This window comes from Castanea sativa, chromosome 2, assembly GCF_040712315.1.
Source record: "Castanea sativa cultivar Marrone di Chiusa Pesio chromosome 2, ASM4071231v1".
In the NCBI taxonomy this organism is placed as follows: domain Eukaryota; kingdom Viridiplantae; phylum Streptophyta; class Magnoliopsida; order Fagales; family Fagaceae; genus Castanea; species Castanea sativa.
The window spans coordinates 16,096,420-16,121,235 of NC_134014.1; the positions used below are offsets into that span (position 1 = coordinate 16,096,420).

A 24,816-nucleotide genomic window follows, 5' to 3' on the forward strand; every position below is an offset into this window, starting at 1 on the left:
TTGTAACGACGGGCGTCGGACGAAGGATCAGGACCGTTACAATACCAATGTAGAGTATCGAGGGTGACGAGTTGAGCCCAAGTCCTCTCTTGCAGTTTCGTCTTGTTAAAGATTTTTTCCAGAAAACTCCACTACTCTAAGTCTACTTGTGGACGGTCCCGAGCTGCAATAAGAGACGGTTAGACTTAAAAAAAAAAAAAAAAAAAAAAAAAAAAAAAAAAAAAAAAACCAAGTTTCAAAGATTAATTGGACGGAAACTAAAGCAATGGCATACCCGACGGAGGCATTATGCCCCATGTAGTGTCGACGGGCATGTAAGTTCTATCCCCTGGACGACACATCCATTCGTCCCTTTCCAAAAAGAAATAACGACTCTTCCAGTCTCTATTTGAGTCCGGTGTATCACTGACGAGCCTCAACAATGGGCTTCTAGCAACAAAACTGTAAATCCCCTTTGACTTGACGATCTCTGTTGGACGATAACAGTGGAAGAATTCTTCCACCGTCAACTTTCGGGAACCGTCAGACATTGCCCCATACAAAACTTCTACCCCAATGAATACTCTCCAAGCGTTTGGGGAGATTTGGGTGACGGACAGGCCAAGGTACTGAAGAAGATGACGGTGGAGAGAACTTAAGGGAAATCTGAGCCCCGCCTGTAAGGCTTGCTCATAGATCCCAACACCGTCTACCCCCCTATAGTAACATTTTTCGGATTTTTCGGGAAGACGTAGATGGATGTTATCTGGTATTTGGTACTTAGTCCTAAGCGTGTTGAGATGGGATTTAGTCATTGACGACCTAAAATCATTTACTGTCCAAAGGGGCAGCATGACGAACTCCCTAAGACCATCTGGGCCAATCACTGACCGGACGGGGGGATCCACACCGTCTAAGCTACTACTGGACGACTCTGAACTCTCCGTCTCCAGACCTCCATCTGGGGAAGAAGAGGTACTGGACGGATTCCTCTCTTCACTTGAAGTGTCAGGATCTCTTGGACCTGACGGGAACCTTTCATCGTAGCCCGCCCCCTCGCGGACAAATGACTGATTACTTGACGCACTAGACATTACCTACAGTTATGACGGTATAACCTAAGACACCAACGGATCTAAAGAAAGCACATATATGTAAAACAATAAAATGAAAAGAAAGACGGAGAGGGGTTTGGAGTACATACCGGATCGAGATGGCTTCTAATGAGAGACGACGGATAGGGCCTCTGCTCACAAATTTTTGATAGGAAGAGAAAATGAAAGGAGAAATGTCTGGCTTTTATAGAACGAGGGGCGCGGAATACGAAGTGACGCCTCGTTTTTGGGAAACAGCCAATCCACAAGGACCACGTGTTCTTCGTCAGAAATTCAGGCCACGTGTCATCCGTCATGGTATACTAAGACCGTCCCATCTCAATACATTGCTTTATGAGTCATTCCATGAATCCGTCAGGTTTCAAAGACGGATCCAAGGACTGAAGGGGGCAACTGAAGGGGATAAAAATAGGAGACGGATATTCCCATAGAACTTGAAGGGACGGAGAGTATGAAGACGGATCGACACCGTAGGTGACGCGACTATGACGGTTAAATTTTGCTAAGTATCCGTCATATATGAATTAATTGTAGATTCCAGGTTGCATGTCATTTGATATGTTTTAAATCAACTTTTGCTTTATCCCCACGCAAGCGTGCACACTTGGACTTCTTGCGACACACGTTTGAGAAGACTCCTATATGGAAAGGAACTTAAGAGGGAAGTTGTATCCTAAAAGAAAGGCAATTTTACCCAATATAAATACCCCAGAAACCCTAGATATCAAGGTATGTACAATTGACCCAACTCTGGCACTCTAGCGTTGCGAAGAAATACTAACTTGACCTTCGGAGGGTTTTTGGCTGGCACCACACTGGTGATCTCTGTTAAGGTTTCTTTGTTTTCTCTTTGCAGGTGTTGACTCGAGTTGGATAGTGCTTGCAACCTACTGGTGATTTTTTCGGCATCATCATTATATATCATTGAATGTAGCCTGATTTGTTAGATACACCAAAATAAGGACGGAGTAAGTTTTCAAATTGTATGAAGGAAAAAACAATATCTACGAGACTCAACTAAACGTAAAGAGAAAATTGATGTGAGATTGACCACACTTCTCTTTACTTTAGAAAAAAAATTAAAAAAAAGAAAAAGAAAAAGGAAAGCATCATGCTATAAGCTTCATGCAGTCATGAACATGTCTAATAATTTCATAAAGATATCCACATATGTTGTATGAATAACTTTATCTCACTCTTCCTCTTGTGTCTTGCTTTCTTACCTCTTAACTCAAGAAACTAAGAAATCATTGGAACCATTCGCAATAATATGACGCATGTATTTGACACGTGTATTGCGTATGTCACTCACTTTATAAAGCATTTAATCAAGAGATAATATCCATACAATTTATTGCTTTAAATTTGAGTGACTCTAAAGAAATATAAGACGAGACTAGAGTGAAGATTAACATACTAAATTAGTCTTTTACTCTTTTATATTCATTATGGGGCGAAAATGGGCAAATGCCCATTTCGCGCAAAAAAAAAGGACAAATGTCCCATTTTTTAACTAATTAGGGAAATGCCCCTCTTTGGAAACTCGATTTTTTTAAAATCGAGTTTAAAAAAAAAAAATTCCTAGAGCCCTGTAGTGGTGTTTTAAGGAGCCTATAGTGACGTTTTAAGGACCTATTGTGGCGTTTTGTAACTCGAGTTCCATGCAAGTTTTTCATTTTTTTTACATATAACTCGGGTTTATGGAGCTCGAGTTACAAAACGCCGCTATAGGCTCCTTAAAACGTCACTATAGGATCCTTAAAACGCCATTATAGGGCTTAACTCGATTTTGAGAAAATCGAGTTTCAAAAGAGGTGCATTTCTCTAATTAGTTTGGGAAATGGAATATAATGTTTTTTTTTTTTGCCTGAAAAGGGCATTTACCCATTTTGGCCTATATTATGATTTCAAGCATATTGAAAAATGAGCTCAGAGGGAAAAGCAGGTTTTGTTAGGCTATTGGTTAACAACTAACTAAGAATAACTTATTATGAGATCTCCGAAGAAGGTAGAGGGCCAAACTCAAAAATCAATTTCATAATTTTTTTTTATCAGTTAATGATAAATATCATATTTACATACATGGGTTGCTACGTGTATATTTATTTAATTAAATCTAACACGTGATGTTTACATAAGTTTTATTTGAGTAATATTGTAGAAACATCATTGTAGGGGGCGGTTTGGATCCTAAGCCCAAAAGGAAATAGGATTAAGGCCCAACAAGCCCAACACAATGAATTTGTAAAGAGTGGATTGGAAACTAAGCTTTAATAAGTTGGACAACAATTATAATGGGTTCAGATGACAAGAAAAACCAAGATAAATAGATTTTAAGCAAAATAACTCTTCCTCGGCAAAGTCCGAGGAGAATAGCTCTCGTATATATCTCTCTTAAACTTGATTACAATTTCAGTTTTTGTTGCTACAGTCTTTCTTCTATAGATTCTCAGCCGTCTCTTGTAATGGGGTCTTTCTTCCTTATATTCCCCTATTTTGCTTCATCTCCACCCTCCACGTGTAGATCACGTTGCGTACTTTGATTCTCGTCCCATCAGCATCTTCCTAAAGTCTTTGGGGGTAGTTGTAAGGTTGAATATTATTGTTTAGGTATCACTTCCACATTAATGCGGTCAAACAGTTAACTGTAAAGCCTTTAATGCGGTGGTAGCAGCTTTCTCTAAGATATTTCTTAGCTCACATTTGTCTTATTCCCTCCTGATGTTTATCCTTACCAGTAGAATTGCCCGGAGTATTGCCTTTGGCAGCAGATCAAAACTTTTGACCTCTGCTTTGCCAAACCGAGGCATTCCTTCTCGAATTACCTTCCTAAACCCTCATGGCCAGAACCTTCCACAACTCACTGATTTGTACTTATTCCCTAACGTCTACTAAATGTCATTGGACAAGGCTCACAACCCAATATACATTTCTGGACCTTTTATCCCTACAATAGCCCCTCGAAATTCCCTTTTTTTGCTCCTCGAAAAAAAGAGAATTTTGATATTATAACAATTATTTTGTTATTCTCTCACATCACCTCTATTTGTGCAGGTGTCTTTTCAACTGCCTAGAAGCATGCTCCTGACGTTTCGGCATCCGAAACGCACCTGTAATTAATTTTCTCCATGTTCCCCACGTTCTGCAATGCAATGGAGATTTAACGACTGGGGATTTTATGGGAACTTGAGCGGGAGTTTTTCCGCTTGCTTTTCTCTCTCATATATATATCACTCAAAAGCTTCAACTATTTCACTTTTTGCATTCTCAAAACTCAAGAGCTAGTCTGATGAGCCTTTCTTCTCTCCCGTAAGTTTTCTCTAGCAATTTCATCTTTTTTTCTTCTCTTCGATCTCATTTGTCCTTCTTTTTATTCAAAGCCCTCTTTTCGTTGGCCCGTCCAATTTCACCTCATCTCCTTAGTACCTTTAATTTTCCTTTCATATGGGTAGATTTGCTTACCTAGTAAACACCCCAGAGGGTATAGAGAGCTTTAAAGCTCAATATTGAATCCCAGCAAGGGTCTCTATTAGGTATTGCAAATAGGGGGAGTGGCATACCATGACGCAGGAGAGAGAAGTAACAATCCCTATGATTGCCTTTATAGAGAGAGGGATGAGAATTCCTATGGGTAGAGTTACTAAGGATTATCTAATAGCTTATAGGCTTTCCCCCACTCAGTGTGCCCCCAATATATTTATGATTTTAGGTAGTATAGACGCCTTCAATGAGAAGATGGGCGTGAACCTCACCCACCACGACGTCAATTGGATTTACAATTGTCACCACTTAAAAGGGTAGGGGTACTACCTAAAAACTAGGGTTCCTGGGGTCAGGCTCATATTGTGCCTCCCTGAGTCCAACAAAGGCATGAATAAGAATTATCTAATTGTCTTAGAAGAGTGGCAGGATGACCTTTACTGTCCGACGAGAGAAAGGACACCAGGTGGGGTTCTTAGGTCTAGGTTTATTGTTCTAATAACACCCCTTTTTCTTACCAACATCTTTAGTGCTCATCTTTTCTATTTGTACTTGCAATTTAACTTTCCTCTGGTTTGTGCTACTTTTTTAACAGTGTTTTTCTGTTTTTGATGGTTTTGCAGACAAGCACTCTGCTGTCCTGAACATAAACCTTGTCAACCAGCCAAATTTGAACAAAGCACTCAAGGTCGAGGTCTTTGTCTACAGGGATAGGCAACTAAGAGCAGTTTCATCTCATATTTGACTACAATCTGATATCATCTAGCTTTCAAGCACCCAAGTACGTGATCAAGGCCAAAGAACAACGTCTACATCTAATAAACGTTGTCGTACTGGGTTTCCTTAATCCAGGCCCCGTTCTAGAAGGTGTACAGCAAGTAGAGCTACCCTTCCAGTTCACAGCCGAGGAGGAAGCAACTTCTTCCCAACCAGTAATCAAAGAAGAAGAAGAAGAAATGGTTGAAATCTCAGATTCCGAGGACGACTTCGAGGTTTTCAACCAGTCCCAGTCCTCAGAAATCCCAGCTAGTGACCTTAACTATCTTCCTCTAGCCCAAATAAACCATACCTAAGAAGCTTCTACTATTCTCGACACCATGGTGCAACAGCACAAGATAAGTTCAAGCCTTCACGAGCTGTTGGAGTCCCATGCTTGAGGCAATGTGCCAGGAAAGGCAGCCTAGACCAAGCCCCTCATCCCTCCATCCACTCAAGCTCTCCAACCCAATCCTGCTGACAAGAAGAGGAAGATGGACCAGAAAGGCAAGGAGGTGGTGGAAGAAGGAAAATGCCATCTCTCTAAGGAAGCTAAGCCCTAAAAAGGGGCCAAGTAGCCAAAATCACTCATACAAGGTCCTTAAGTGAAGGATCGCTGGTGGAGAAGGGGCATGATCGCCAAGCCACGGTGCCAGCCTAGAACCTCCCTTTTGTTGGACGGAGCTACCCTTCCAACATACGCTTCTATAAGGGACTTCTAGCATAGGAAGGCCGGGTATGTGGCTGATGCTGTGGATCAGGCCCTTCTATTGCCTACTGACATGGCCGACCTCCGGTCCATGAAAAGACATGAGGTGTTCCTTAGTCCGAAAAGGGACTTAGCGCTGGTAAGTCTCCTAATTGTCTTTTTCTTTTATTTAAGATCATAAATGCTTTTCTCTAATCATTATATTTTTTCTTGGAAGGCTGTTCAAGCTGCGCATAGGGCTAAGGAATTGGTGACCATTTCCCATAGGCAGATGAAAGATGAAGAGACAAGGCGCATAGCCTCTATGGAGGCCTTTAATGTGGCCGAGAAGAGGATCAAGGAGCTAAACACCAAGCTTACTGAGGCTGACAGGGAGAAGAAGAGCGCTGAGGCTGGTTTGCAAGGGGTGAAGAAGCAGGCAGAGACTCAGCGTAAGCAACTTCGTCAGGCTGAGGATGAGCTTGCTATCTCTAAACAATAAATAAAGGTCCTAAAGAAAAAACTGGAGGTTGAGAAGGCTAGGAACCAAGCTGAGCAGGATGGCTATGATGAGGGGGTAGCAGAGACCAAGGAGGCACTTAGGTCTGAGGTCTCGGGGGTGTGTAAAACATACTGCCTCCAAGTGTGGAATGAGGCCCTCAACCTATCCGGGGTTGAGGCCTCCTCGGCACTTAGGAGAGCAGAGAATGTCTACTATCCCCCTGCAATCCGAGCACTAGGCCCCTCAATCTCCCAGGATAATGCTACCCCTAATGATCCAAGCCCAATCCAAAAGATACCTGCCAAGGACTTTCCTCTTCCCAACTATCCACCAAAAGGGGTAGAGCAAGCTGGTGTAGCTGAGAAAGAGAAAGAAAAAACCAAGGAGGTAGCCACTGAAACCACAAAGCCCCTAGTTGCACTCAAGGATTCCTTCGAGGGAGGGGTGGTCTCCTAAAGCCAAGAGCTGGTTTTGGCAACTTTCCCCATTTCTGCCAAGGAGGATTCCAAGGGTAAAGGCCCAGCATCCTCAGTAGCAGCACCTGCCCAATCCACTAAGGCTCGCCCGTCCTTAAAATTAAGTAGCTCTTAGAATAGGTTTTTTTATTATTATTATAAAAAATGTACTTTTATTTCTAATCATTCTGTTGTTTATCTTCCTTAAGATGTATTTACTTTACCTTTTGCAAGATTGAACTTTAATGAAAAACATTACATTCTTTCATACTTAATTGTGTTTGTGCAAAACTACATATGATGTCTCTTCCATTCAATGCTTAACTGACATAAACACAATCTAATTTGAAATATATTCCTACATTCTTAATTTTGACAGTTTTTTAAGCAAGTGGGGGTCTAGTTGTTAGACCCCATGCAAATGGCAACACCTTGGGCTAATTTCTCCCAGCCAATGATGTTTAACAAAGTATACTTAAACTTTAAGGCATACCTCAAGTATAGTTAACTCAAAGGATCCTACACATTGTTGACCTTCCCTTTAACTTCAGATAATGGTGAAGCATCTATCCATACGGGGCTCCACGTAATCTTCCACTTAACAGTAAATCTAAGGAGTTGTAGGTGATAATTAGCTCACAAATAGATCATAGATATACTTGCAAATGCTTTAAGTGATGCTCTAGAGTGTCCTTTCAACTAAATTACTACAACAAGAGTCTTTGTTACTCACCATAGCTAAGTTGATTACTAATTTACCTAAGGCATGTGATTCAGGGAACCTGACATGGCCAAGGTTTTGTTTAGTATTCTCATAATCAAAGAAATGTTAATTTACCCAAGGCATGTGGTCCAAGGAACCAGGCATAGCCTTGGTTCTGTTTAACACTTAGTCAGATATTTAGCAGTGTTAATTTACCCAAGGTAGGTGGTCCGAGGAACCAGACATAGCCTTGGTTCTGTTTAACACTTTGTCAGATGCTTAGCAGTGCTAATTTACCCAAGACAGGTGGTCCAAGGAACCAGACATAGCCTTGGTTCTGTTTAACACTTAAATAAATAATGAAAAGTATTAATTTACCCAATGTATGTGGTTCGAAGAGCCAAGCATGACCGATGTTCTGTTTAATACTCTAACAAGAAATAAAGAATATTAATGTCAGAAATAAAAACATGACAGAGATGCCTTTCATTAATAGTAGTACATTCGTAGGTTATTTACAATCTAAGGACATGGTATGACATTTTCATCCAAATCTTCTAAGAAATAAGCACCTATTCTAGCTACCAAGGTAATGCGGTATGACCCTTCCCAATTGGGCCCTAACTTTCCCTGTTCTGGGATTTTTGCAGTACCTGCAACCTTCCTTAACACTAAGTCTTCAGGTGCTAATGGTCTTAATCTCACACTTGAGTCATATCCCTGTTTGAGCTTTTGTTGATATTATGCTAACTAAACCATGGCATTTTCTCTCCGCTCTTCAATCAAGTCCAAGCTCTTCTCTAAGTCGTCATTGCTGTTTGGAGTGAACAAGCTTGTCTTCAGCGTTGGGAATCTAGTCTCTAGATAAATCACAGCCTCGGCCCCATAAGTCATTGAAAATGGCGTTTCTCCTGTTGACCTACGAGGGGTAGTGCGGTATGTCCAGAGCACATGTGGCAACTCTTCTACCCATTTATCCTTTGCATCATCCAACCTCTTCTTGAACCCATTCATTATGACCTTATTGACAGCCTCAACCTATCCATTCCCTTGGGGATAAGCTAGAGTTGGATACTTGTTCGTAATACCCAATTCATAACAATACCTCCTGAAAGTTTTACTATCAAACTGAAGCCTATTGTCCGAGATGAGGATGTGAGGAATCCCAAACCGAGTGACAATGTTTTTCTACACAAACCTCTTGGCATCCACATCCCTAATATTTGCCAGTGGCTCAGCTTCGACCCATTTGGTGACGTAGTCAGTGCTAACCAAAAGCCATCTCCTATTTCCTACTGCCTTAGGGAAGGGCCCTACAATATCTAAGCCCTATTGAGCAAAAGGCTAGGGACTAGACAGGGAATTGAGGACACCCCTTAGCTATGAATGTTTGGAGCGAATCTCTGACATTGATCACACTTCTTCATGTATCCTTGTGCTTCCCTTTGCATACTTGGCCACCAGTACCCTTGAGTGAGGGCCCTATGAGATAGTGACCTGCCTCCTGTATAACTTCCACAAATCTCTTCATGTAACTTTTCTAAGAGTAGCTCTACTGTCCTAAGATGGACGCATAGCAAATATGGCCTCAGAAAAATAGCACTTGTATAGTTTCTGATCCTCAGACAACAAAAAACGATGAGCTTTTCTTCGTACTTTATCAGCCTCCCCCTTCTCCTCAGGCAAGATGTCATCCTTAAGGTATAGGACTAGGGGATCCATCTAACTAGGTCCCACTCTAATTTGATGAATCTGGGTCTTTTCCCTCTTTATCTCAGCAGGCTCACGTAAATCTTCAACGAGGATGACCCGAGGTAAACTCTGCGTCGAGGAGGTTGCAAGCGTGGTAAGAGAATCAACATGCGTATTTCTGCTTCTAGGGATTTGTTGTAGGGTGAAAGACTCAAACCCTGACTGCAAGTACCTAACTTGACTCAAATATCCTTGCATCCTCAAGTCCTTGACTTTTTAATTCTCCTTTCACCTGGCCAACAACTATCCTTGAATCTGAAAATACCTCCACTGTTCTTCCTCCCATTTTCTGAATCATAGCCATCCCTATCAATAAAGTCTTATATTCAGCCTCATTGTTTGTGGCTGAGAAGCCCAACCTTAAGGATTTCTCAATAATAATCTTTTTAGGAGATATCACAACTAACCCCACTTTAGATCCTCTTTGATTAGCCGTACCATCAACGTATACCCTCCAAGATAGAGGTTCTTGTAAAGAAAACAACCCAACTGATTTTCCATCCATGTTCTGCTTCTTTCCCTCCTTTTCCAATGGAGATTCAGCAAACTCGGCCACTAAATCCGTAAGGACCTAGTCCTTAATAGAGGAGGGAGGCATATACTTGATATCAAAAGCCCTTAGGATTGTACCCCACTTGGCAATTCTTCCTGTGTAATCAGCCCTCCAAAGTAGTGGTTGAAGAAGAAGTTAGGTTAAAACCACAACCGTATGAGCTTGGAGGTAGTGAAGGAGCCTACGTGTAGCATGTACCACTGCCATGATGGCCTTTTCCAATGGTAGATAACGAACCTCTGCCTCATGCAATGACTTGCTCACATAATAAATTGAACTCTGCACTCCATTATCAACTCGTATCAGCATTAAACTTACCACATGAGAAGTTACAGCAATGTAAGCAAACAGAACCTTTTCCTCCTCGGGCCTAGACACAATGGGCGGCCAAGAAAGGTACTCCTTCAGCTGCTGGAAGGCTAGGGCGCACTCCTCAGTCCATTCAAATCCTTTCCATTTATTCAGGTCTGGAAGAAAGGTCTACACCTATCTGCTGACTGAGAGATGAAGCGGTTCAGAGCAACAGTTATTCCTGTTAATTTTTGGACTTCTTTAGGATTCCGAGGAGATTGCAAACTGTTAATTGCCTTAATCTAATCAGAGTTGAATTCAATTCCACGATGAGTGATCATGTAACCTAGAAATTTACCCGAGCCAACGCCAAAAGAACACTTGGAAGCATTGAGGCGCAGTTTGTGCTTCCTTAGTATTTCAAAAATATTTCTGAGGTCATTCACGTACTCAAACTCTACCTTACTTTTCACCACCATATCATCTATATAAACTTCAATATTTTTGTCTAGTTGTGTCTCAAACATCCTGGTCATCATTCTCTGATAGGTAGACCTTGCATTCTTTAACCCAAAGGGTATCACCTTGTAGTTGTAATTTCCAGTAGGCATAACAAAAGCTGTCATTTCCTGATCATCCAAAGCTAATGGTATTTGGTGGTACCCTTGAAAAGCATCCAAAAAGCTCATCCGAGGATGGTCTACAGTTGCATCCACTAATTGATTTATCCAAGGCATAGGGAAAGAGTCCTTTGGGCAAGCTTTATTTAAATCTGTGAAGTCAACACATACTCGCCACTTCCCATTCTTCTTCTTCACCACCATTGCATTGGCCAACCACTCAGGGTAAAACACCTCTTTAATAGCCCCGGCTCGCTTAAACTTGATCACCTCCTCCTTGATGGCATCAGAGTGTTCCTAAGATGAGCGCTAAGGCGGTTGCTTTTTGAGGATGGCAGATGGATTGACGTTTAAATGATGGCAAATTAAAATTGGATCCACCCTAGGAGCTTTGTAAGCACTTCATGCAAACACATCAATATTCTTCCTGAGAAACACTATCAGCTCTTCCTTCTCTTGAGGAGGCAATTGAACTCTGACCTGGAAAAACTTCTCCTTATCATCACCTATAATAACTTTTTCTAATTCCTCGCATCTTACCCCTTCTATCACCACGTCCGTAGACAACTCAAGCATCCTTGATTGCTATAAGCCTCGCTCAGCAGAGGCCGATGACTTACCTTCAGCCTGATGTTTAATTGTAGCCACCAAGCACTACCTAGCCATAGACTGGCTCCCGACTAGCTCCTCAACTTGGTCCCTAGACGGGTACTTCACCATCAAGTATAGGGTGGAAGAAATGGCCCCCATGGCATGAAGCCAGGGTCTTACCACAATGGCAGTGTAGGAGGAGTAGGAATCTACCACAATGAAGTCCACCTCTACCATTTCTGGCTCTGCTTGTACGGATAGTCTAATCTAGCCCCTTGGAATAACAACTTTCCCATCAAAACCTACCAAAGGTGAATCATACCATGCTAAGTCCTTAGGTTTCAATTTTAGCCCCTTATATAAGTCAGGGTACATGATTTCTACATTGCTGCCTTGATCTACCAACACCCTCTTCACATCATACCTTCTTATCTTGAAGGTGACCACTAGTGCATCATCATGTGGCTGCAAGGTTCCAACCTTGTCTTTATAAAAAAAAACTTAATGCTGGTTGGACCTCCATCATAACCCTCTTCGGCTCAGGGGACGAGTCCTCTGCGAGTGGCCGAGCTATGGACATCACCTTGGAGGGATGAGAACTAGTTCTTCTAGGAGCGGCAATAATAACACTAATTGTGCCTAGAGATGGTCTTGAAGAAGCATTTCTTTGAGCTCCTGACCTTGTCTGGCCTCCTTGCCCATTGGGCTAATATAGAAATTGTTTTAACTTTCCACTTCTGACCAGCTACTCCAGATGACTCCATAAAGTCTTGCAATCCTCTATAGTGTGCCCTCGCTCTTGGTGGTGTTGGAAATGAAGGCTTTGGTTGCGCTTCGTGGGGTCTCCTCCCATCTTATTTGGCCATTTAAAGTATGACTCATTCATAATCTTTTTTAGGATTTGATGTACTGGCTCTCGAAACACCGTGCTAACCACTTGAGTAGTAGTAGATCCAGATGGCCCAGCAAAATCTCTCCGAGGTCGGTTGTTGTTATATCTATCCGACCTAAAATCCCTTCTATCCTGAAGGACCACCTTAGCCTCTCCTTCCCTTGCTGTTGGTCCTCCTCGACCCGTTTATACTCGTCAATACGGTCCATGAACTGACGCACACTTCTAAAAGGCTTTCTTGTCAAAGATTTTCTCAAATCATGCTTGGGGGGCAGACTGATCTTGAAAGTCCTTATAACCACCTCATCAAAGTTCCCATCTATCTCATTAAATATCTCCCAGTATCTGTTAGAATACGTCTTCAAGGTTTTCCCTTCTTGCATAGTCATGGACAATAGGGAATCTAAGGGCCGATGAACTCTACTGCAAGTAACAAAACGAGAACCAAACGCTCTAATAAGCTCCTTAAAGGAGTTAATAGAACCTTCCTTCAGACCATCGAACCATTCCATCACCATGGGCCCCAAACTAGATGGGAACACCTTGCATATCAAGGTCTCATTCTTTGAGTGAACAACCATTCTTTGATTGAAATGGCTAACATGCTCCATGGGTCTATTCTGCCATTATACATGGTGAATGTTGGCAGAGTGAACCGTCGAGGAAGTTTTCCTCCTTCAATCCTACGTGTAAAAGGTGACTTAGAAATCTGATTCAGAGCCCTGCCCATAGCATCGTTGCCTAGACCTTTGTGAGACGGACTCTCCCTTCTCCGCCTATAATGGTGATCCTCATCACATGAAAAAGATTTGCTGGTGGAGTCCTTGACCTTGGTCGGTATCTATTATCACTATCATCATCAGAAGAAGGGTTAGGACTTGAGGGAGTTCCTTTGTGTCGCTAGTGGCGTAACCTCCTTCGCAAAATATCAATCTCCAGTTGCATGCTTCTAGTATTTTCTTCATGAGCGATGCGACTCATACTTCGAGATTGGCTCCTACTAGTGTGTATGGTATGTACACTAACTTCTCGGTCCCTTCTTCGTTCAAGATTGAGAAATTGATCTTAACGTTGGGAACCAACAGACTCTTCTCGGTTTGGCCCGGAACCTACCATAGCTAAATGTTGATCTCACTAAAGCTCAAGTTTCTCATTGACAACGCCAATTGAAGGGGGTCGGTTTGGATCCTAAGCCTAAAAGGAAATAGGATTAAGGCCCAACAAGCCCAACACAATGAATTTGTAGAGAGTGAGTTGGAAACTAGGCTTTAATAAATTGGACAACAATTATAATGGGTCCAGATGACAAGAAAAACCAAGATAAACAGATTTTAAGCAAAATAACTCTTCCTCGAAAAAGTCCGAGGGGAATAGCTCTTGTATATATCTCTCTTAAACTTGATTACAATTTCAGTTCTTGTTGCTACAGTCTTTCTTTTACAGATTCGCAACCGTCTCTTGTAAATGGTCTTTCTTCCTTATATTCCCCTGTTTTGCTTCATCTCCACCCTCCACGTGTAAATCACGTTACTTACTTTGATCCTTGTTCCATTAGCACCTTCTTGAAGTCTTTGGGGGTAACTGTAAGGTTGAATATCACTGTTCAGATATCACTTCAATATTAATATGGCCAAAGAGTTAACTGCATAGCCTTTAATGAGGTTGTAGTAACTTTCTATTAGATATTTTTTAGCTTATCTTTGTCTTATTCCCTCTTGATGTTTATCCTTATCAGCAGAATTGTCTGGAGTATTGCCCTTAGTAGCAGATCAAACCTTTTGACCTATGCTTTGCCAAATAGAGGAGACATTTCTCCTCAGACTACCTTCCCAAATCCTCATGGCTAGAACCTTCCACAACTCACTGATTTGTACTTATTCCCTAACGTCTACTTGTCCTCGGACTACTACATGTCCTTGGACAAGGCCCACGGCCCAATATACATTCCTGGGCCTTCTATCCCTACAATCATGCTAAATATTAGGACTAAAGGTTATACTTGTTTTCTTTTGTTTTTGTTTTTGTTTTTGTTTTTTGTTTTGTTTTTGTTATCTAATGTTATACTTACGTAATAGAATAATGATATAATCCATCATTAAAGTATTGACCTTGAACAAATTATACTTGAGTATAACATAACAACTATTCATGTCATCAAGAACTTTATAAATCAACTGATTGATATTTTCTCATTTTTTAAAGGGGAAATTGCACTTTACCCACCTATGGTTTGGCTTGTTTTAACAGTGCCCACCCGTGGTTTAAAAGTTATCACTTAACCCACTTGTAGTGGCCTCCGTTAGACCCCCGTTACCCACCTCTGCCTTTTGCATTAGAAAATCTCATTTACTATATAAGCCCAAATTAGAACCCAAATAGAACCTTAAAAAAAGAACGAGCTCTCTCCCTCTATCTACCTTAGAACCCCAAACCCATTTCTCTATGTACTCCGATTGCCAAAGTGAAATCTGAACATGTCTTCTTCAAGTTATTACTTGGGTTCCAGTCACCATTCATGCTCTGTTGACTATTGTTGGCTACGGACTGCTTTGACCTTGAACAATTTTGGGAGAAGGTTTTATGGGTGTAGCTACTATGATGTGGTGAGTAGCAGCTAATTTTCAGATTTTTTTTCCTTTATTTTTATTTTTATTTTTTGGTTTTGTTGGCTTCATGAATAACCCTAATTTGATTTTGTTTGTAGGATGATGATCCTACTTGTAAATACTTTAGCTGGTTAGATGGAAAAACATGTAAGCGTGGGTCTGAAGTTGCACCCATTGTCCTTGCAAGATTCAGTATGTACAAGAATCAAGCAAGAGTTGCAGAGGAAAAGGAAAATGCGGCTAGTGATAGGGAAATAGCAGCTATTGAGAGGGAAAAAGTAGCCAAGCGAAGGGAAGAAAAAGCTAGGGTTAGAGAGAGGATAGCTAAAGAGAAGTTACAGAAGTACAATTTTGCACTTGTTGTGTCATGGGGGTTTTTTGCTTTTTTTTTTTTTTTGTGTTTTCTGGTAGGACGGGAGAATTTGGAACAAAGCCATTGAGTCTGCCTTGAAGGCAAGTTGTTGTAGTTATTGTATAATTTTGGGTATTACCACTTTTGACAAGTGTATTCCATGTATTTGGCACTATGTGATGTTATTGTTTATTTGAATAAAGTATGCAATGTGTTCTTTATGTGATGTGTTCTTCTTTATGTAATCTGTTCTTGTTTATGTAATGTGTAATGTTGCCTTGTAATGTGTTCTTTATTTAATGTGATCTTGTAAATTGAATAGAGCATGCTACATTGTTTACGTAATGTGTAATGCTGCCTTGTAATGTATTCTTTATGTAATGTGTTCTTGTTATTTGAATAGGGTATGCAATCTGTTCTTCTTTATATAAGGGGCAATTGCACATGCACCTCACAAGATTTTGTTTACATCAATTGAAAAAGCATAAAGAAGTATGTTTTAAAGTAAGAGTACCATTCCATACATATATAATAAGCATTGTTCAAAACAAGTGGACTCCACTTAACATTAATGGATAAACACAGCTAAAGTACTTCAATAATAGGTGGTTCTGTCCCCACTAAGACAATAACAAAATAACTTTACAGTAGAAAGTTATGCACAATAACAAAAAAGTGGTGACATGCCACTATCAGACATGCACAATAACAAAAAAAGTAAAGTAAAGTTTCTGCTTGCACATTCTCCAATCTTCATTTCCCAAAAACCTTGCCCTTGTCCTTGCCCTTGCCCTGCCCGTTGAGAACATTGCACCAAATGTCTCTGTCTCCTTTGTCATTGTGTCTCACCAGTTATTCCAGCCTTACACCTCCTTGAATTATGCCCCTCCTTATGGCAAAACCCACATTTTATAGGTCTATATGACTTAGAAATTTTGTATGGGTTGTTTAGCTCAACTGCATATTTCTTCCTTTTCATTGGTGGCCTACCACAATTGGAGCAACAGGGGCAGGTTGGTTGGTTGGTTTCAACCCATTCATCTTGGCCAGGAAGTGGGGTAATCATCTTCTTATATGCAGCCACATAGGCATCATTTTTATAGCATGCATGCACATAATCCTTAGGTCTCTCCAGGTTCTTATAGATTGCTGCAACACCATGTTTACATGGGATTCCTGTCAAATCCCAAACTCTACAAGTACAACACTTTCTTGTAAGGTTAACCACATGCCTCTCATACTCATTATCAACCTCATATATATAGCAACCTGATGGGACAGCAGAAAATGACTTAGAATCAAATTTCAACTGCTCATGCTTCTGCACTATGTTTGGACATATGTCACTAGTGAATTTTTCAATCACAGCCTTCTTACTGTACATTCTAGTCATCAACCTAACCTTGATCCACTCTAGCATGGCAATAATAGGCTTATCCCTAGCTTCTAGTATCATAAAATTAAATGACTCACTAAGATTGTTCACATAATAATCAGAGATGGCCCTTGGAGTGAAATATGACTTGGTCCATTAGGTTGGTTGGATGTCTGCTAGATATTCCCATGCTTTTTTGTCCAATTCCTTCATATCTTGCATTCTCTTCTCAAACTCCCTAATTGTTGTTGCTGCAGCACACCTTTATCATGCAACATTCAATTCTAAACCCTTGAAGTTTAACTTAAAGTTGTTGTAAATATGCTTCACACAGAATCTATGTTTAACTGTTGGAAACAACATCTCCATGGCAGGTATCAATCCCTGGTTATCATAAATACAATAAAAAAACATTTAAAGAACAAAAATGAACACCATCTGCCTAAGAATAGAAACAAAACTTTCAAAAAGTAGAAATGTAATGACTAAGAACAAACAAAAATCTCAAAAATCAAGTGAATTGTATTACCTTCTGCCTATCTGAAATGAACACCAGATTCAACTCATCTGGCCTCCCAATATCATCTGCAAATGTTTGTAAAAACCACACCCAAGTATCCTTGTTTTCTTGCTCAACTATACCTAATGCAACAGGGAAAATATTGTCATTCTTATCCATTGCAGTTGCTGATAATATATGTCCACCAAACTTGCCCTTCAAGTGGTAACCATCTAATCCTACAAGTGGCCTGCACCCCTCAAGAATCCAACTTTCTGTGCATTGTATCTCACATACATCCTTTTGAACTTGGGTTGTGGGTTAGGCTCAGTAATTTTAGTTTGCAGAATCACCTTACTCCCCACATCAGTTACTTTTATCATCTCTGCATAGTCCCTAAGCTTCCCATACTGTAACCTCTCATCACCTAGTATGAATTCTCTAGCTTTCCTCTTACTCTGTACACTTGATTTATGCTCAAGTCCATAGACACATCCCGTATAACTCGATGCTTCGCACCAGAAATTGCCCAATCAGGGTTTTTGTTGAAATCATCCAAGTACTTCCTAGCCACATATGTAGAAGTGACTTGGCTATGCTTGAATGTCCTCCCATATGTACAAGTTGGAACCATGGTCTTTATCTGGAAGGTTAACTCCCTTGCAATCTGTGATGCATATATCGTCCAACCACATTCATACTTGCAATGGACAGAAACTTTGTTCTTTTCATTAAGCTTGAACTTAATGTCTACAGGCTTTTTCACTGCATATTCCCTCAAGGCAGCCCTAAACACCTTCCCATTTGGAAACTTCATACCCTTGCATAACTGAGAGTTACTCATGCCAGTCTTCTCATTAAACTCTGGACATCTCACCCTTTCATCCTCATCCTCATCCTTAGAAGTGTTAATGCTCCTAGTGTCATCATCATCAAGAGCATTTTCAGCCCAATCATTATCATCAACAGCTTGATTACTGGCAGTAGCTTCTGGTCTCTTCCCATTATCTATAACTGGCTCCTTCAAATGCTCTCCCTCATTTACATTTTTAGTATCTCTTTGATGCTCTCTCATATTGGGCACCTCATTGTTCTGAGCACCAAATATGTCATCAGGATAATCTGGTCCTTCATACCCTTCATATAGCCAATCAGGTCCTTCATACCCTTCATCTAGCCAATCAGGTTCATCCAGATGAACATCTTCACTACCAACAGTTTGTCCATGGGCAGCATTGTCATCCACGTTCTGTCCATGGGTAGCATGGTCATCCACATGCACAGCTCTACCAACACCACCATCCCTTAAACCTTCAACAAGTTCTTCACTAACATCATTTTGGTCAACCACAGATGATCTAACAGAGACATTATTGGTCACCTCCTCACAATCAGTATCATCATCTTCATCATTCATTTCCCATGGCTAGTTTACTGCAATTGGTTGATCTGGTTTAACTATAGGTTCTTTAATAGCAATTGGTTCAACTTTAGGTTCTACATAAAATGTGATTTCATTTGTTGGCCATTCAGCATGTAGTTCACACATGTAGGTCACATCATCATCTGAATTAATTAACCTTAACCTTTGCTCTAAGTCACCACCAAGTATTAAATAATAAATCCTACTGTTAATGGGTCCCCCAACCTCAGCACAAATGTCTTGTATCTCAAAATGACTTAGTAGATCTGGATCAACATTACCTATTGTAGATACCTCATCACCTACATACTCTAAACCAAGGTTCCACTCAAAATTCCTACTATGGTGAATAGTAAAATCAAAACGAATTTTAGCAACCATCTGCAGGAGTTAATACACATGCACAAACAACAATAATTAAATACATAACCAACACATGCACAGAGAGCACCAATCATTGACAAAAGCAAAATAATTTCAGTTGCACATAAAATACCATTTAACATGGGGTTAGAGACAAGAAACACAAACTAAACAATTTCTCTTCATGGGACCACAGACAACCTAAAGATGCATCTAACCAAAATATTCCTAGGGACCACAATCATCAATGTCAACTATAGAAGAACAAACACAACAATGGTAAACCCAACAATGGTAAACCACTAATTTTATGACAGAAAAACTTTAATCCGAATCACCTTCATCAATCGTTACACATTGAAAAAGAACAAACACAACAATGGTAAACCCTAGAAAGTCATTTCATATATACCTAATACAGAGGAAAACCCAAGCTTCAACACACCTCCTCTTTGCTTGCAAGTTTTCGGGGATTTCACTTTGGCAATCAAAGTAAAGAGAGGAAGGGATTATGAGTTTGGAGATTTTTTGGGATTCTAAGGTAGAGGGAGGGAGAGAGCTCGTTCTTTTTTTAGGGTTTTAATTTTGGCTTATATAGTAAATGAGATTCTTTAATGAAAATGACAAAGGTGGGTAACAGGGGTCTAATAGAGGCCACCACAGGTGGGTTAAGTGATAAATTTTAAACCACGGGTGGATACTGTTAAAACGGGCCAAACCATAGGTAGGTAAAGTGCAATTTCTCATTTTTCTATTAAAGACATTTAGTGTTCATATTCTCCCTCATCAGTTGTAACTATTGAATTGTGGTTAAAATTATATAATAAAAAAATTGTAAAAAAATTCAGATTCTGTGGTCGCTCTATTGAAGGTTGCTAGGCCTTGGCCTTTGGGCCTCACGTAACCACAATCATGCAGGCCTATCTTGTATTGTCACATCCCTAAACAGAACTAACCCTATGTTTTAAAGCCTTCAATAAATTTGGACTCAACTGGGCTCTACCCCACTTTCCACTCTCATCAGCCCATTCCACATTTTATCTCCAAGTCGACCGTTAGATTTCCTTCTCATATTGATATGGCGCCATGAAATTGAAAGAAAGCACCCTCTACATTTTCAGTTTATTTTCTCTCATAGGCGCCAATCTCTTTCTGATCCATGAAATCCATCCACACCCATATTATAATTGATATTTCGACCACCTTGTCCCACCTCATCTCTGAGGAACTTATGTGTAATAACCCGTGCTTTGGAGCTCTTGATGATTATGCTCACAAACTGTTCGATGAAACTACTCATCCAACTGCGTTTCCATGGACTTCCTTGATTAATTCATGGGTATGCTGAAAATTGTTTAATCTATACGCAGGAGCTTTCTCTCTGTATGTCAAATGCATATTGAGCCCGTCCCACCCTTGAATTTCACTATCACATCCGTGTGTAAGGCTTTAGTTAAATATGGAGAAAACTATAAGGTTTGACATGAAAGTTAGTTTTGGTATTGGCTTGACAGTTCAAAATGCGGGATTTTCACTTGTTCATTCATGGGATATAGAAAGAAGACGTTGTGAGATGGGTGTTTGATATGTAGTCCATCAGTTTGTCATGGAAAAAAATGTTGCATTATGATTCAGTAAGAATATACTTTACGTTGGATTTGCTCAGGGACAATTAGAATCTGGGATATCTATTGGAAAGAAGTAATGTTATTGTCTACATGCCTTGTAATGCTTATGTTTAGTTCATTTGAGAAGGTAATTGACAAAAGTGGTATGCCATAGAGAAAATAAAATGTGTATGCTATGGCAAAAAAATTTTATATATATATATATATATATATATATTTGATAAATGGTATGCTATGGCAAAATATTACTATGACTCTTATTAAAAAGATCTTCCAAGTAGTTGTTGGACACTTCAACCAAATTCCGTTGTTCATTCCCGTTATAGGCCCCTTAACTAACAAATAATGGAAGGTTTCATTTTCAATTATAATATGATAATACTGCTTATTGAATGGTTATAATGATTATCTTACTTTTTTTCACAGATGATATAGGCTATTGATCAAGTATTGAGCTATCAAAAATTGCTATCAAGGAGACATCAAGGCACTTGTAAGGTTTATGATTTATTTGGGAAAGTTCATTATTTGACTGAGCTAAATTAAATTTTTTGCATGATTTTGATTTTGTATTTAAGTTTTGAATCCTTGAGTTTGCAAGTTAGAGAACTTTAATATAACAGCTATGGCACAAGTTCCCTTACTAATGTATTTATAACTTTAATGCCCACTTGGCCTTCAAATGAAGCAAAGTGGTTGAAGAAAATGGTCTCATTGAGTATCCTTTTTTATTGAGTATGGGCACTAGATAGAACTGAATGGTAAAGATGTGTTCATTTAGTTAAGCCTGAGTAGCTCAAATTGAGGCTTTGTTGAATTTAGTTGAGTTTTACCTTAAAGAATAATGTAATCTTAATGGATAATTATTGACCAGAATAATAACATTATGAAGAGAACTCCATTGAATACATTGAAGCAATGGGTGTGATATGGCTAGCTTTGTTCAATATTGTCATAGTCTAGAAACAAAGTTGCCATGGTATTTGCCATCACAATTTGTTGCTCAATTTCTTGTGTGTGTTGTTTTTATTTAGCTATAGCTAGCAGAACATGGACACAGCATGATAGACCAGGTCAGATAGCTAAGTGACACAACAGCAACAACAAAGCCTTAGTCCCAAATTTTTTGGGGTCAACTATGGAGTCTTGACAGATTAGTTAGGGTGTTAGATAGCCAAAATGAAAGGGGAAAAAAATAAGTAAAAACCTTTCAAAACAGAAAATAGAAGTGTTGGAATGTGACTAGATATTTTTTTTTCATAACCCTACTTATGAGGACTATATTAATTGTGCCAAATGATGCCTTTGTAGGTGAGACATGGCCTAGAAGATGCCTTGTTATTTCCTCCTAGATGACAAAGTTATGTTGTATATCTTTCCCTTGTGATGTTTTGTACAGGCTTATTAGAGATGTGAAAGAATTCCTCTAGGCAACACAATTATTTAGGATTTTAAGGTTTTGTGATTAGTAAAATGTTACATATTTACCCAAATATTGGCTACATATCAAAGAAATCAAGAAGTTGATATAAGGACATATTATGGCCATAAAATTGGACCACTTAGCTCTACTGCCTGTTAGGCTTGATAAAATACTCCGTTATAATAATTTATCCACTAATCTTCTTTTAAGACCTATTCAAGTTGCTTATGATAGTGTTTGGAAACTGTACCTTTTAGATGGCCTACAGTATTTGATAAACAGTTGGCCTTGCATTCTACATGACCACATCTTCTTTGATAACAACTTTTTTGTTGTACCTCCAGAGTGCTTGCATTGTGTCATGAATTCATGTTTCAGAACAAGTGCCTGGCACAGATTTTTTTTTTTTTCCTGCCAGAGTCATGTTCATGCATTGCATAGTCAATGTCTGCCTAACCCCACCCTCAAGAGAACTAATCAGCCATATGTTTTGGCCTGGTAAGGCAACACCTTCATTAATTGCTTGTGCGTGGTGCAGTTTATGCCAAGTGTCAGTGCATTTTGCTGACATTAGTTTTGAGCAACATCAGCATGATATAGAGCATGCCATGGGCCTCCTTTTGAGTGCATCCATGTAAATACATATCTTTTGGTCAAGCATGATTAGAACCATTGCTATATTTGGTGTCTTAATTTACTGGCACAAATCCTCACTTTCTAGGACTGCAGATTTAGTGTACTGAGTGAGGACTAGTTTTCTGGTAAGTTAACCTTGAAATTTTAGTATGTGCAATTGAGATTTATAATCACCAATATATATTTAAGTCACCCTTTATAGCAACGGTCAAAATAATATTTTCCCTATATTTTTCTTCAATTGGATCTAAGCACTATACGAATATCTGAAGAAACATAGAATCACTAAGAGTCAAGCCCTGGAGTCGTGTCAGACTTTGTTTCTCCATCACCATTATACATTACTTCGTTACTGGAAGACAGGAAAAAAGAAGACAACCTTGATGTTTAAAAATAAATGGGTTTTTTTTGCAAATCTATAAGACTGCTGGAATATTTAGTAATAAGATGTCACCTCGTAAACCTCACTTAACTTATGTTTATAAAATGAAATTCAATGAATCTTAACTGTTTTTTGACACATTGAAAATAATCAATTAAAATTTTTTCCAAATAAGGGGCAAATAAGAAAAAAAACTTGTAATTGAAGTTCTAATACATTGAAAAAGTCCGTTTTGTAGACTAAAAGAAAATGGAAATAGTCATATACATTTGCTTTATGGCTTGGGGCTCCCAACTGGTCACCCTTTACTAATAGAATATTAATTAAGATAATGTTTACAAACTTCAAAAAATTTTCACATTGCTCGATAAGATTTCCAAACAAAAGTATTAAAGTTACTGGTTTCTGACAGCCACTGACTGAATAACATGTAAGGTTAGATTTTATTGATAACCATAACCAAAAAAAAAAAAACCACACTTCTTAAAGAAAGGAAAACCAAACCAATAATGCTTACGGCATTTTCTTTTACAGAACACATAGCATATACTCATATGGCAATCTCTTCTCTCTGTGTTTGCATGCGCAGGCCTTGTGTGTGTTTTGGGGGTTAGATTACTACAGGATGTACTTATGGTGAAAATCAATGAATTTTACAAATAGCTATTTTCGACTGGAACCTGGTCAAATTGTGATTACAACTTGATATTAAATTCCACCACAGTTGGATGTCATGTCAAGTTTTGATTAAGAGCAGACTTAAGTGAAGTTCCTTAGATTAGATTCGTTAGGTTTTCTGTGTCAATTATTATATCATGATGGGACTTTGCTATTTTAAAGGTTTCATTTAGTAGATCAAATATGCAAAGTCAATTAGAAATGATGGTTTAAGCACATACTTAAACCCTACTTTATTAGACTTAACAAATGGTTCCAAAATGATCAAAGCAAACTTGATGTAAGGAACGTTCCTGTGACAATTGACCGTGATTGTTGTCTCTCTCTCTCTCTCTCTCTCTCACACTCCCCCCCCCCCCCCCCCCAAAATAGAAACATGTGTCGTGTCATGCAATTTTCTGATTTACAATTCCTGAACATGACATTCACTTTTTCATTCCTATATGTATCATTGTGCCGAAGGGTCGAAAAAATATTGAGTTTTATTATCTGAAGTTTACTTGTTAAAAAAATTATTAGCTGAAATTTAAACTGTTAAACTTGATGCACCATTTCTATTATAGTTTATATTCTAATCTTAAATGCTTACTCTTGTAAAGGCTCTGTCGAATGCCTTCACATTCAACGTAGACCATAGAATGAAAACAGATTGGGAGGGTTTGCAGCATCTGGTCTTATCTATATTAGGCTGATTATTCCTTTGAAAGGCATAATTGCAGCAAAATATGTTTTGAATAATTACTTGCTCACAACAACAACAACAACAACAACAATAGAGCCTTAGTCCCCAAAGTTTGAGGTTGGCTGTGGATCTTTAGCAAATTAATCAAGCTATACAAGATTCATTCATACTAAAGTGACTAATTATTACACTGATCCCAATCTACCTAGGTCATCCTCATATTTCAGGATCTGATTAAAGTCAGTGACTTAGTTAGCTGTTAGCACCGTGATTAATTCCCAAATTGTGATACGTAACTAATGACATGTTTGGTACACTGTAATAATTATTACAATGTAAAAAGAATAAGTATTACAAGTAATACAAGAAGTTGGAATGGCATAACTATTCTT

The 24,816-nt window shown here is 39.2% G+C and overlaps 1 protein-coding gene across 1 annotated transcript; it reads right to left on the reverse strand.

The window, feature by feature from the left end:
• Nucleotides 1–16,170: 16,170 nt before the first annotated feature.
• LOC142624954 (uncharacterized) lies at nt 16,171–16,791 on the reverse strand. Its single transcript, XM_075798674.1, has one exon. It carries the CDS (start codon nt 16,789–16,791, stop codon nt 16,171–16,173), a length of 621 nt encoding a protein of 206 aa, XP_075654789.1.
• Between the last annotated feature and the right edge of the window lie 8,025 nt (nt 16,792–24,816).

What these genes read in the sequence shown, in the direction of transcription:
- LOC142624954 (XM_075798674.1), bottom strand. Translation starts at nt 16,791, where the DNA reads ATGATACTAGAAGCTAGGGATAAGCCTATTATTGCCATGCTAGAGTGG.